The sequence below is a fragment of the Delphinus delphis genome, chromosome 1, assembly GCF_949987515.2.
Source record: "Delphinus delphis chromosome 1, mDelDel1.2, whole genome shotgun sequence".
Classification (NCBI taxonomy): Eukaryota; Metazoa; Chordata; class Mammalia; order Artiodactyla; family Delphinidae; genus Delphinus; species Delphinus delphis.
Window position 1 is genome coordinate 39,584,281 of NC_082683.1, and position 13,296 is coordinate 39,597,576.

At 37.9% G+C, this 13,296-nt stretch overlaps 1 protein-coding gene across 1 annotated transcript in view; it reads right to left on the reverse strand.

Moving 5' to 3' along the window:
- SPATA6 (spermatogenesis associated 6) overlaps window positions 1–13,296 on the reverse strand; it is a 152,778-nt gene that overhangs the window by 124,392 nt on the left and 15,090 nt on the right. The window contains exons 2-3 of the mRNA XM_060004971.1: window positions 4,213–4,350; window positions 3,008–3,056 (exon numbers count right to left, since the gene is read on the reverse strand). Of these exons, the coding sequence (XP_059860954.1) occupies window positions 3,008–3,056; window positions 4,213–4,350 (187 nt within the window). The remainder of the gene's footprint in view (window positions 1–3,007; window positions 3,057–4,212; window positions 4,351–13,296) is intronic.

Below are 13,296 nucleotides of genomic sequence, written 5' to 3' on the forward strand. Positions count from 1 at the left end.
GTTACTGGTGGTAATGTAAAATGGTACAGTAACTTTAGAAAACAGGCTGACAGTTTCTTAAAAAGTTAAACATATACTTAGGATACAACCCAGCATGTATCCATATACTCACAGCAACATTGCTCATAATAGCCAAAAACTTGAAACAATCCAAATGTTCATCAAATGGTGAATGGAAGGGGAAAAAAAATTCCATACAAGATGAATATTATTCATAAATAAAATGGAATGAACTACTAATATGTAGAACAACATGAACAAACCTCAAAAACATTATTCCAAGTAAAAGAAGCCAGGCACAAAGGACTAAATGTTGTAAGAACCCACTTATATAAAATTTCTAGAAAAGAAAAATATACAAAGATAGAAAATAGATCAGTGGTTGTGGGGACTGGAAGTGGGCATAGAGACTGAGTACAAGCAGGCGTCAGAACTTTTGGGGTGATGGAAACATGCTAAGTTGGACTGTGATGACGGCTCACAACTATATATATTTTCTAGAAATCACTTAACTACAGTTACAATGGGTAAATTTTGTGATACGTAAGTTATACCTCACTAAAGCTATTAAAGTAAGGAAAGGAAAGATGACACTACCTTTCCTACAAGAACAGTATTTCAGGGTCATCACATTGCTGATAAGGAAAATATCTGTTAGAGAAGAATTCCAGCTAACACTTATAGAAAAAATTAACAGTATTAGAAAAATCACATTTGGTAACCCCTAATGAAAAGACGGGTCTCAAGGAATGCTGAAGCTGTTCGATGAAAGGCGGTAGAGGAGGTTTATCATGGAGGAATCAGGCTGATGCTGCCAGGAGGCAAAAGATAAATCTTAATATCACTAAACTTAAGACAATCAGACATTATATGCCGCTTGATATGATGCAATAATAAGTACAGAGCACCAATTATGAAGGATTCTTGCCAAAAAAACAAAATAAGCCTGAATCGAACCAAACCTTTAGGTCTAATTTTCAGTTTACATAATATAAGTGACGAATAAGCTAAACAACACTTTGAGGAAGCAGCAGCCAAATCCAAACTGTAGGACATTCTAAAGGACCTGATTTTTCTAACAAATTCACGGCATTAGGAAAAAAAAAAGTGAGGGACACTACTACAGAAAAAAATAAACTGAAGGGCTAAACAGCCACATACATATGTGAACCACGCCTTGATGGGATCCTGATTTTTAACAAACTGTATAAAGACATTGTGGTGGCAATTGGAGAAACCTGCATAATGACTAAGTATTCGATGTTATTAAGGAATTAGTATTAATTTTGTTAGGTATGATACCAATATAGTGGTCATATTTTTTTCAAAAAAGCCTTTATCAATTAGAGGTCATGCCAGAATATTTGCAGTGAAATAATGTATGTATAGAATTTGCTTTTAAATATTCCAACATTTTTTTAAGTGGCAGGGTAAACATATAATACAATGGGCAAAATGTCAAAAAACTGTTGAAGCTGACAGGTATATGAGACTTCATCATTCCATCTTTTCCACTTTTAGTATAGCTTTAATTTTTCATATTAATAAGGTTAGGGGACAACAAAAAACTGCAAAGCTGAGAGGAAATTAAAAGTAAAAGAAAAGGCGTCCAAAGCTTACAAGAGAGATCAGGGATAAAGACTGCTGTGGAAGCCATCAGAAGATAGGTAAAACATGAAGCCAAGTCTTTGGAGAATATCATATAAGGAGAGAGTAGAAACTAAGTCAAAAGAGATCAGAGAAGTGAAGCCAGAGGAATTTGAGAAAGATACCAAAAAGTGGACTGTCAGTGATGAAGGAGGAAACCTAAGAGAAAAAGTGAATCAGTGAAATCAAGACAAGAAAGATTCCAAATAATAATAACCACCAAGTACTCTTAGAGACCCTAAATTTCAAATAAAATAGGAAAAATTATGTTTTTTAACAAAAGAACTTCAGAATGATAAGGGAAATAATTATCTTCATATTTCCTAAGATACGCAATTTCTCAGATACTGAACAAGATGTTCAAGAAAATTAAAAGTCATTACGCACTGGCACCAAGTTGCCACCTCACTAGTCTGCCATAGTGGAAGACAGAATACCAAGTGCAAGAACAGCTATAAAAAATAAATACGATATTGACATTAGCCATAAAGAGTTCTTTAAACTATTACTATTAACTCCCTGAAGGTAAAACAATGAGCCAGCCCTATTTCTACCCATATGCCCAGATTCTATCTAGCATGGTTCCAGGCTGCATGTTTCTATATTGCTAGAGTCCCAACGGGGTGCAAAAGGTATGGAAGGGACAGTTGACACTGATGATGCTCAATATTGTTGGCGTTTTGAGCCACAATTATATATTAGACCAATATGGTAATCCCTAATCCCTTTCTGATTACAAGGATAAATAACAGAGCTTTTCATTTCATACTCAGAGCTCAAATAACATATTGCCAAATGTATACCTTTGCATTGCTGCTCTCACAAAAAACTGGATCTTTTTATAGTTGATCCCTAGTACTTTGAAGAATTTACTGTTAACCACAGCCTTGAATACGTCACTTTCAAATAATTTATTAACATATTGCATACAATACAAAATGCAAAAGCATATATATTTTAAGCTACTATTACTTCAATCTTCTATTATTTACTCTCTTGATTTGCAATACAGTGAGGTTAAAGACATATTTTTGTTTGCAGGGCAAAGTCCCACCTAACATGAATCTCAGTTCTTACATCATTAACAGCTCATATCATTTTAATCAATAAATAGTTCAGATAAGTCTTTTTGTTATTCACAGATCAAACACAGAAAAAGGAAAAATTCCCCATCTCTCTGCAGCACACGTAGTTTTTATTATTTCCAGGTATATTCCAAAATTCTAAAAAGTGTAAAAAACTTCTCACCTCAAGAGTTTTGAAGTTCTTGTTTGACCCTTTTTGACTTTTATCTAACTCAGGATTAAAGAGCATGATTCTAAAATCTCTTAGAATCAGAAATTAAAAGTTAAAAACTTACATTCAAGCTGTGCAACCACATCTCCAGGGTCTACTGCTTCAGGGAACACCTATAGTGAGAGAAGGCAGAGGGAAGCAGGATAGAGAAGAGAACGTAAAAGGAAGACATATATGAAATAGTTTTTGTGTTTTCCTTCTCATTCCCAAAATATTCCTTTCCCAACCAAAGAAACTTCTGACATTATTGAGAACTGTCACTTCCTCTCTGCTTCCCATGATCAGTATACAAGATTTTACCAACAAACAAAAATTACATCTGGCTCTGCCTCCCTCTCCAATTTGATCTGCTAGCAGTCCTCCCTTTGTTACCACGGTCATACTTGCCTCCTTGGTGTTCCTCCAGCTCATCAAGCTTATTACCAACAAGACACCTTTATACTTTCTGTTCCTCTGCTTAGAATGCTTTTACCCTAGACCTTTAAATAACTGATACTGTCTCATAATCCAGGCTCAGTTTCAATGTTATTGCCGTCTCTGACCACCCTTTAAAATAAAGAATCCCCCTAATCCTTCTGTCCCCTTACCCTCCCTTTATTCTCTTCATGACACTTACTACTTACTTGATTATTGTCTGTTTCACCTATTACAATGAAAGCTCCAAGAGGGGAGCATGTTTGTTTTTTTTACCCAGTGCCTAGAACAGTGCATGGAACAGAGCAGGTACTCAGTAATTATCTGTGGAGAAGAGGAAGGAGAAAAAGGAAGGAAGGAGGGAAGGAGGAAAGGAAGGAAGGAGGGAAGGAAGGAAGGAAAGAGGGAAGTAGACAAGGAGAGAAGGAAAGGAAAAAGTGAGAAATACAATTGGTAATAATTACCCCAAAGCACCAGATTCGGGGGGAAAAAAGAAAAGAGACTTATAGAAAGAAGCACCACATGACAGTCATAAGCAAAATATGACCTATTCTTACCTATTAATATCTCCCCTATCTCCTCTATGAAAATGATTACTTAGAATTCAAGGTGCTATATTTTACATAAAGACCACTAAGACAATTTTAGAAGTAAACTGGTCCATCACGAAAAAGAGGCAACTGATTCAATGTGTAATATAATGCATATTTATTTTCAAGCTTCCAGATTTAAGTTACAAATCTCCTTTTGAATTAAATCAAAGTGCATAGTCAACAACAGTAATATGTGTTTTTCAAAATTTGGAACCACTTTGATTTTTTATTGGTTAACATTTGATTGGATATTTGAACTCACCTTTTCAAACACCATTCTGGCATTGAAGACCAGTGGAAAACTGGCTGGGACACATTGTGTCTTTTTGTATTGGCCAAACACACAGATGCTAAGATAGATGTCCTCCTTGTCTTTCAGCACCACTCCTGGGCAAGTTACCTGAAAGAAATTAGACAGATGAACGTGACTGCTTCATGAATTCCCTGAACTACTGTACTAAAATAACTTACCAAACATTACATAAAAACACTAGTCTGCTAAGCTAATAAAAATATGCACAAGTTAAAAAAAAAAGGAGAGATTCTAGTATTTACAGAGTTAAATGAAATGCCTTTATAACTTCCATCCCTCTGAGAAATCTATGATTTTCCAGTTGGTTATTTGTGCTCTATGTACTGGCTCTTGGGACAGACACTAATAGTTTTAAACAGTAAGCCTCAGGCTCCCACTTTATGTAGAATGCTGACATAAACTTATTCAGCATCATTTAATCACAAAGGATTAAGACTCAGCAGAAATAAAGCACAATACTAGAGGACAAAAAAAAATACCAAAAAAAGCACAAATCTGACCTGTATCACCCTAAGTCGCAGCCCATATACACCCTCATCAAAGAAATATGACAAACCTTCAAAGCAAGTGAACTGTAAGTTTCTAGCCCAATGAAATATTTTTTAAATATAAAACTGCACTTAACTATTCTCAGGACCGACACAAGGTATAGGCATAAGATGTAGGGTTTCTAAAAAATACATAGCACAGTCTCTCCAGTTCCTGCCATATTTCATTGTCAGTGATCAACCATACCCTTAGTAGGCTACTGAAGATTCTCTAAGATTTGAATCCAACTTATCATATAGCAATATTACTTGACACCTCCTAAAAATACAATCAAAGTATATTTGTTATTGTTTTCTGAACGCACACATTACTTTCTTGCCTCGCATTCTTCCATTATCTGGGTTACTGCTCATTTCTACTCCATGCCATCTCCTCCTCATCTCCTTTACCTCCCAAGGCTTACATTAACTGCCATCCCATACACAAAACTTCTCTTGATTCACCAACTGTCACTCTTCAATTCAATCTAATTCAAACATTTATTGTGAATTTATTATAGTCAAGTAAATAGTTTTAAATTCTCACAGCATTTTATAGTTCTCTTAAGGCCCTAATTATTGTCTCTATGCATTTTAATGAAGTGGGTACACCTCACCTATTTTATTTGATTATAAATTCCCTGAGAACAGAAACTCTAATTTCCTCATCAATGTACCCCAAAACACAGACTTTCCATATTAAGAAGCAGCTTAGAAATTATCTAGTACAGCTTCGAATTTTTTATATAGGGAAACAACAGAGACCCAATAAAGTGAAGGTGATTAACTTACTTAAAGTCACACAATAAATGAGTCAATACAATACACTCAAAGTACTTAGAACAGTGCCTGACAGTGCTTAAAATAAATACTAGTGGGCTTCCCTGGTGACGCAGAGGTTAAGAATCCACCTGCCAATGAAGGGGATACGGGTTCGGGCCCTGGTCCAGGAAGATCCCACATGCCGCAGAGCAACTAAGCCCATGTACCACAACTACTGAAGCCTGCACGCCTACAGCCCGTGCTCTGCAACAAGAGAAACCACTGCAATGAGAAGCCCATGCACCACAAAGAGGGGTAGGCCCCACTCGCCACAACTAGAGAAAGCCCACGCACAGCAACAAAGACCTAACATAGCCAAAAATAAATAAATAAATAAAAATAAATGTATAAAAAAAAATAAAAAAATGAATACTATAGTTATTATTAGAATGAAAACCACTATCATCTACCATCTTAATATAGACTATTGCACTGAATAAATGACTAAGACTTCATGTCCCTCTGTATACAGCAGTTAAGATTATTTTCTATGCTAGCTATTTTGACTCCATCTACCCCTTATTCTATTTTCTACTTTTGTCCTAATAATTCACTATTGATTATTAAAATCAAGGCCCTCAGAAATCTCATTCTGTCCATCAGCTTCATTTTCTATTCTGCCTCATTTAAACCAAACCTGTTAAGAGTACCTCTAAGTCTGTGTTATGCCTACAGATGAGGCTGGTCCAAATTGAGATGGACAGTTAATGTAAAATACAAGATTCTGAAGACTTTTGAAGACTTGCTCAAAAATATTTTAAAGAATGTTTACAAAACAAGTGTAAAAAAACTCATTAACAACTTTTACACTAATTACATGTTGAAAGGATAATACTTATACTGACAAATAAAATTACTGTTAAAATTAATTTTATCACTTCTTTTAATTATTTAATGTAGCTAGGGGAAATTTTTAAATTATATCCTTGGCTCAAATTATACTTCTATCGGACAGCACAGCTCTAACTGTCCTCACTGGAAAATACTGAGTCTCTTTCCAATTTGTAGTATATTTAAGAAGACATGACATTTTTCCTTAGCCACAGTTCTATAAATTCTGTCATTCTTTAAAGGAATACCATGGAAAGTTCCATAAAGAAGGCATCAAAAGAGGGGTTAAAGAAAATCCGACGGAACAAATATAAAACAAATAGCAAACTGGCTGGCTTAAACCAATCATATGGATAATTACATGAATGTAAATATCTTAAGTATTGTAATTAGAAGGCAGAAATTATTAGACTGGATAAAAAAGCAAAACACAATATGCTAGCCTGCAAAAACACAATTTTAAAGATTACGACATACATAGAAAAAGTATTTTCATAATAGTAGAGTAAATATCTCCAAAATCAGCCCCTCCACAGAGAAGTTGAATAGATATTTTTCCAAAGAAGATATACAGATGGCCAACAGGCACATGAAAAGATGTTCAACATCACTAATTCTCAGGGAAATGCAAATCTAGACCACAATGAGATACCACCTCACACTCGACAGAATGGTTATTACCAAAAAGACAAGAAACAACAAGTGTTGGTGAAGATATGGAAAAAAGGGAACTCTCACACACTGTTGGTGGGAATGTCAACTGGTGCAGCCATTATGGAAAACACTATATCGAGGGTTCCTCAAAGAACTAAAATAGAACCAGTTATAGGATCCAGCAATTCCACTCCTGGGTACTTATCTGAAAAAAAAGAAAATACTAATTTGAAAAGGTATATGGGGACTTCCCTGGTGGCGCAGTTGTTAAGAATCCTCCTGCCAATGCAGGGGACACAGGTTCGAGCCCTGATCCAGGAAGATCCCACATGCCACGGAGCAACTAAGCCCGTGAGCCACAACTACTGAGTCTGTGCTCTGGAGCCTGCGAGCCACAACTACTGAGTCCACGTGCCACAGCTACTGAAGCCTGAGCTCCTAGAGCCCGTGCTCCACAACAAGAAAAGCCACTGCAATGAGAAGCCTGTGCACCACAACAAAGAGTAGCCCCCCAGTCATAACTAGAGAAAGCCATGCACAGCAACGAAGACCCAATGCAGCCACAAATAAATAAATATAAATAAATAAATATTTTAAAAAAAGAAAAGATATATGTACCATGTTCATTGCAGCACTATTTACAATAGCAAGATATGAAAGCAACCTAAATATCCATCAATAGATGAATGCATAAAGATACACACAAACACATCCCCCCACACATACACACAGGGATATTACTCAGCCATAAAAAAGAATACAATATTGCCATTTGCAACAACATGGATGTACCTAGAGGGTATTATGCTAAGTGAAATAAGTCAGATACAGAAGGAAAAATACCATAAAGAAGACAAAACAAATGAACAAAATAGAGACACATAGATACAGAAATAAACTGGTGGTTGCCAGAGGGGAGGCGGTGGGGGGGGGGGGTGGACAAAGTGGGTGAAGGGGTTAAGAGGTACAAACTTCCAGCTATTAAGTAAATAAGTAATGGAATTAATGTACAGCATAGGGAATATAGTCAATAATATTATAATAACTCCATATGGTGACAGACGGTAACTAGACTTATCCTGGTGATCATTTCATAATGTATAAAAATATTGAAACACTATGTTATACACCAGAAACTAATATAATATTGTATGTCAATTATAATTAAAAAATTATTGTAACAAATGGTGAATATTTACTATGAGCCCTAAATTAGACAGTATTGTTGTATAAATGCTAAATTTATTGTGTGGGGGAATTGTATTAAATTTATATAGGAGAATGTCCTTGTTCTTAGGAGATTTACCCTAAAATATTTAGTGGTAAAGCGTCTGAATGTAAGCAACTTCAAATGTTTCATCAATATATTTTTATGCCTATATCTCTACTTGTATCATAGAGAGAGATAAATAAATCAGATGTGAAACAAACAAAAAGTCAGCCCTCCGTAAAAGCAATGAGAACACCAACAAAAACTGTCAAAATCAACTTTTTAGAGACCTAGAAATTAACCAGAAGTTTGCAACAATCTGAGGAGCATTTATTCAAGACAAATAGCTGAATTTTGGTAAAAACAGTGATATTGTGGTGTTTTAACATACTTTATTCCCAATTTCCTCTACTCAGGTCTGCTATAGCCTTGACAACCAAGACCCTTACAATCATGGTAGCCATGAAAACTAGCAGCCCTACAGCCACTGTAGGAAATCAGGTATAAAGCTACCCAAAAGCCCTAGCCTAAGGAATTGTCAACCACCATTCACAGGGCTTCTCTTTATTTGACTTGAATCAGAGCTTAGTCACAACAAACATCCTTTACCTGCGAGGCATTTGTCAGAAAAAAAAAAAGCAGCTATTGTTTAACATCAGGGATGCCTGAGGCAGTGCCAGTTGGAGCAAACAATAAGTGACCAAAACACTTAAAAGGCAAAGCTGGAGAACTGTGTGTGTGTGTGTGTGTGTGTGTGTGTGTGTGTGTGTGTGTGTTGGGGGGCTGTCTTTGACAAGCTGTGATACATTCTTGGCAATTTAGAAGGTCACGCACACGTGCAGGGCTACAAGCATACCCAGAAATTACTTAAGGAAGCCCTAATCTCTCACCTCTGGTTGATCTTAAGGCTTTGAAAATGTTGGAAGTGAAGACTAAGAGTTGTACATTACCTGCAGGGCATAGAAAGCATGTCCCAACATACTCAGCAATAGAGATACTCAGCAAAGACTGGGGGACTCACTGGTTCAAAGCATTTAAGGAAATATAAGCCCTGTCATTAGAGGGCCATGAAGCTAACTGAGCAGAGACTTCAGTGGCCACACACAACAAAGAACATAGTCTTTACAGAATATAGACATTGCCTCAGGAAAGTAAATAAACAAACAAAAAGCAACAACAACAGCAAGAAAACAATAAACTCTGGGAAATAGAGGAAGTCTGATTTACACAGTTCCATATTATATTATTTAAAATGTCCAGTTTTCAACAAAAATTATGACATGTAAAGAAACAAGGGTATAACCCATACATGGAGGAAAAGGCAGTCAGCAGAAAATGTCCTTGAGGAAGCCCAGAAGTTGGGCTTACTAAACAAGAGCTTTAAATCATCTATTATAAATATGTACAAAGGACTAAAGGAAAACGTATCTAAAGATCTAAAGAAAAGTATGGCGATGTGGCAAAGACGTCTCATCAAATAAGGAATATCAATAGACATTATTTTAAAAAATAGAGATTTTAGAGTTGAAAAGTACAAAACAAATGAAAAATTCACTAGAGAAACTCAAGAGTAGATATAAGATAGCAGAAGAAAGAATAAATGAACCTGAAAATTTGTCAATTGAGATTATACAGTCTGAGGTACAGAAAGAAAATAGAAAAATGAATAGTCTCAGAGACTTGTAGGAAACCATCAAGCACAGCAACATAGATATAATGGGAGCCTTAAAGTAGAGGAGAAACGGCCAGAAAGAATGTTTGCAGAAATGATGGATAAAAATGTCTGAAATTTAAAGGAAAACAATCTATACATCCAACAAACTCCAATAACTCCAAATCACACACATTGTAAACAGACGGTTCAAAGACAAAGATGAAGAGAGAATCTTGAAAGCAGGAAAAGTTAAATGATTCAGTAGGTACCAGAAATCCTCAACAGGAATAACAGCTGATTTCTCATCAGAAATATGAAGCCAGAAGAAAGTGCAATGACTTATTCAAAGTACTTAAAGAAGACTTTCAGTAGTTCAATATCCAGGCAATTCTCCTTCAAAAAGATGGAAAATTAAGACTTTCTCAAACAAAAACAGATAATCCATCACGAGCAGAACTTCCCTATAAGAATTATTAAAGAGAATCCTTCAGAGACCTTCAAGATGGTGGAGGAATAAGACATGGAGATCACCTTCCACCTCACAAATACATCAGAAATACATCTACATGTGGAACAACTCCTACAGAAAACCTACAGAACGCTGGCAGAAGACCTCAGACTTCCCAAATCGCAAGAAACTCCCCCACATATCTGGCCATGGCAAAAGAAAAATGAAAAAACAGAGACAAAAGAATTAGGATGGGACCAACACCTCTGGGAGGGAGCTGTAAAGGAGGAAAGGTTTCCACACAATAGGAAGCCCCTTCACTGGCGGAGATGGGGGTGGCAGCAGGGAAGCTTCGGAGGAGAGCACAGCAACAGGGGTGCAAAGAGCAAAGAGGAGAGATTCCCACACAGAGGATCAGTGCCAATCAGCACTCACCAGCCTGAGAGGCTTGTCTGCTCTCAGTGGGTGGGGGCTGAGAGCTGAGGCTTCGGCTTCCGAGGTCAGATCCCAGGGAGAGGACTGGGGATGGCTGCATGAACACAGCCTGAAGGGGGCTAGTGCGCCACAGTTAGCCAGGAGGTAGTCAGGAAAAAGTCTGGAATTGGATAAGAGGCAAGAGACCACTGTTTCGGGGTGCGCAAGGAGAGGGGATTCAGAGTACCGCCTAAGTGAGCTCCAGAGACAGGTGCAAGCCGCGGCTATGAGCGTGGACACAAGAGACAGGCATGAGATGCTAAGGCTGCTGCTGCAGCCACCAAGAAGCCTGTGTGCAAGCACAGGTCACTATCCACACCTCCCCTCCTGGGATCCTGTGCAGCCACTGCCAGTCCCGTGACCCAGGGACAACTTCCCCGAGAGAACACACAGCGCGCCTCAGGCTGTTGTAACATCATTGTGGCCTCTGCCACCGCAGGCTGGCCCCGCATTCCGTACCCTTCCCTCCCCCTGGCCTGAGTGAGCCAAAGCCCCCTAATCAGATGCTACTTTAACCCCGTCCTGCCTCAGCGAAGAACAGACACCCTCCGGCGACCTACACGCAGAGGCAGGGCCAAATCCAAAGCTGAACTCCAGGAGCTGTGCAAACAAGGAAGAGAAAGGGAAATCTCTCCCAGCAGCCTCTGGAGCAGCAGATTAAATCTCCACAATCAACTTGATGTACCCTGCATCTCTGGAATACCTGAACAGAAGACGAATCATCCCAAAGTTGAGGAGATGGACCTTGTGTGATTTTGTCTGTATAGCTTTGCTTTTACCATTTGTCCAACGGTTCTGTCTGTCCGTTTTTCTGTTTGTTTGTTTTTTTTAGTATACTTTTTTAGCCCTTGTTATCATTGGTGGATTTGATTTTTGGTTTGCTTGCTCTCTTCTTTCTTTTTTTTTTTATTAGTTTTCAATATTTTTTAAATTTTTAATAATTTTTAAAAATTTTTATTTTAATAACTTTATTTTATTTTATTTCCCTTCCTCCCTCTCGCCCTCCGTCTCTCTCTCTCTCTCTCTCTCTCTCTCTCTCTCTCTCTCTCTCTCTCTCTTTCTTTCTTTCTTTCTCCCTTTTCTTCTGACCCGTGTGGCTGACAGGGGTCTAGTGCTCTGGCTAGGTGTCAGGTCTGTGCCTCTGAGGTGGGAGAGCCGAGTTTAGGACATTGGCCCAACAGAGATCTCCCGGCTCCATGTAAGATTAAACAGCGAGAGCTCTCCCACAGATCTCCATCTCAATGCTAAGACCAGCTCCACTCAAAGACCAGCAAGCTACAGTGCTGGAGACCTTACGCCAACCACCTAGCAAGACAGAAACACAACCCCACCCATTAGAAGATAGGCTGCCTAAAATCATAATAAGGTCACAGACACCCCAAAACATACCACCGGATGCTGCCCTGCCCACCAGAAAGACAAGATCCACCCTCATCCACCAGAACACAGGCACCCGTCCCCTCCACCAGGAAGCCTACACAGCCCACTGAACCAACATTACCCACTGGGGGCAGACACCAAAAACAGTGGGAACTACGAACCTGCAGCCTGTGAAAAGGAGACCCCAACCACAGTAAGTTAAGCAAAATGAGAAGAAAGAGAAACATACAGCAGATGAAGGAGCAAGGTAAAAATCCACCAAACAAATGAAGAGGAAATAGGCAATGTACCTGAAAAAGAATTCAGAATAATGATAGCAAAGATGATGCAAAATCTTGGACAGAATGAAGAAAATACAAGAAACTTTTAACAAGGACCTAGAAGAACTAAAGAACAAACAAACAATGATGAACAACACAATAAATGAAATGAAAAATTCTCTAGAAGAAATCAATGGCAGAATAACTGAGGCAGAAGAACGGATAAGTGACCTGGAACATAAAATAGTGGAAATAAGTACTGCAGAGCAGAATGAAGAAAAAGGAATGAAAAGAAATGAGGACAGTCTCAGAGACCTCTGGGACAACATGAAACACACCAAAATTCAAATTATAGGGGGCCCAGAAGAAGAAGAGAAAAAGAAAGGGACTGAGAAAATATTTGAAGAGATTATAGTTGAAAATTTCCCTAATATGGGAAAGGAAATAGTCAATCAAGTCCAGGAAGCGTAGAGAGTCCCATACAGGATAAATCCAAGGAGAAACACACCAAGACACATATTAATCAAACTGTCAAAAATTAAATACAAAGAAAAAATATTAAAAGCAGCAAGGGAAAAACAAGAAATAATATACAAGGGAATCCCCATAAGGTTAACAACTGATCTTTCAGCAGTAACTCTACAAGCCAGAAGGGAATGGCAAGACATATTTAAAGTGATGAAAGGCAAAATCCTAAAACAAAGATTACTCTATCCAGGAATGATCTCATTCAGATTCGATGGAGAAATCAAAACCTTTACAGACAAACAAAA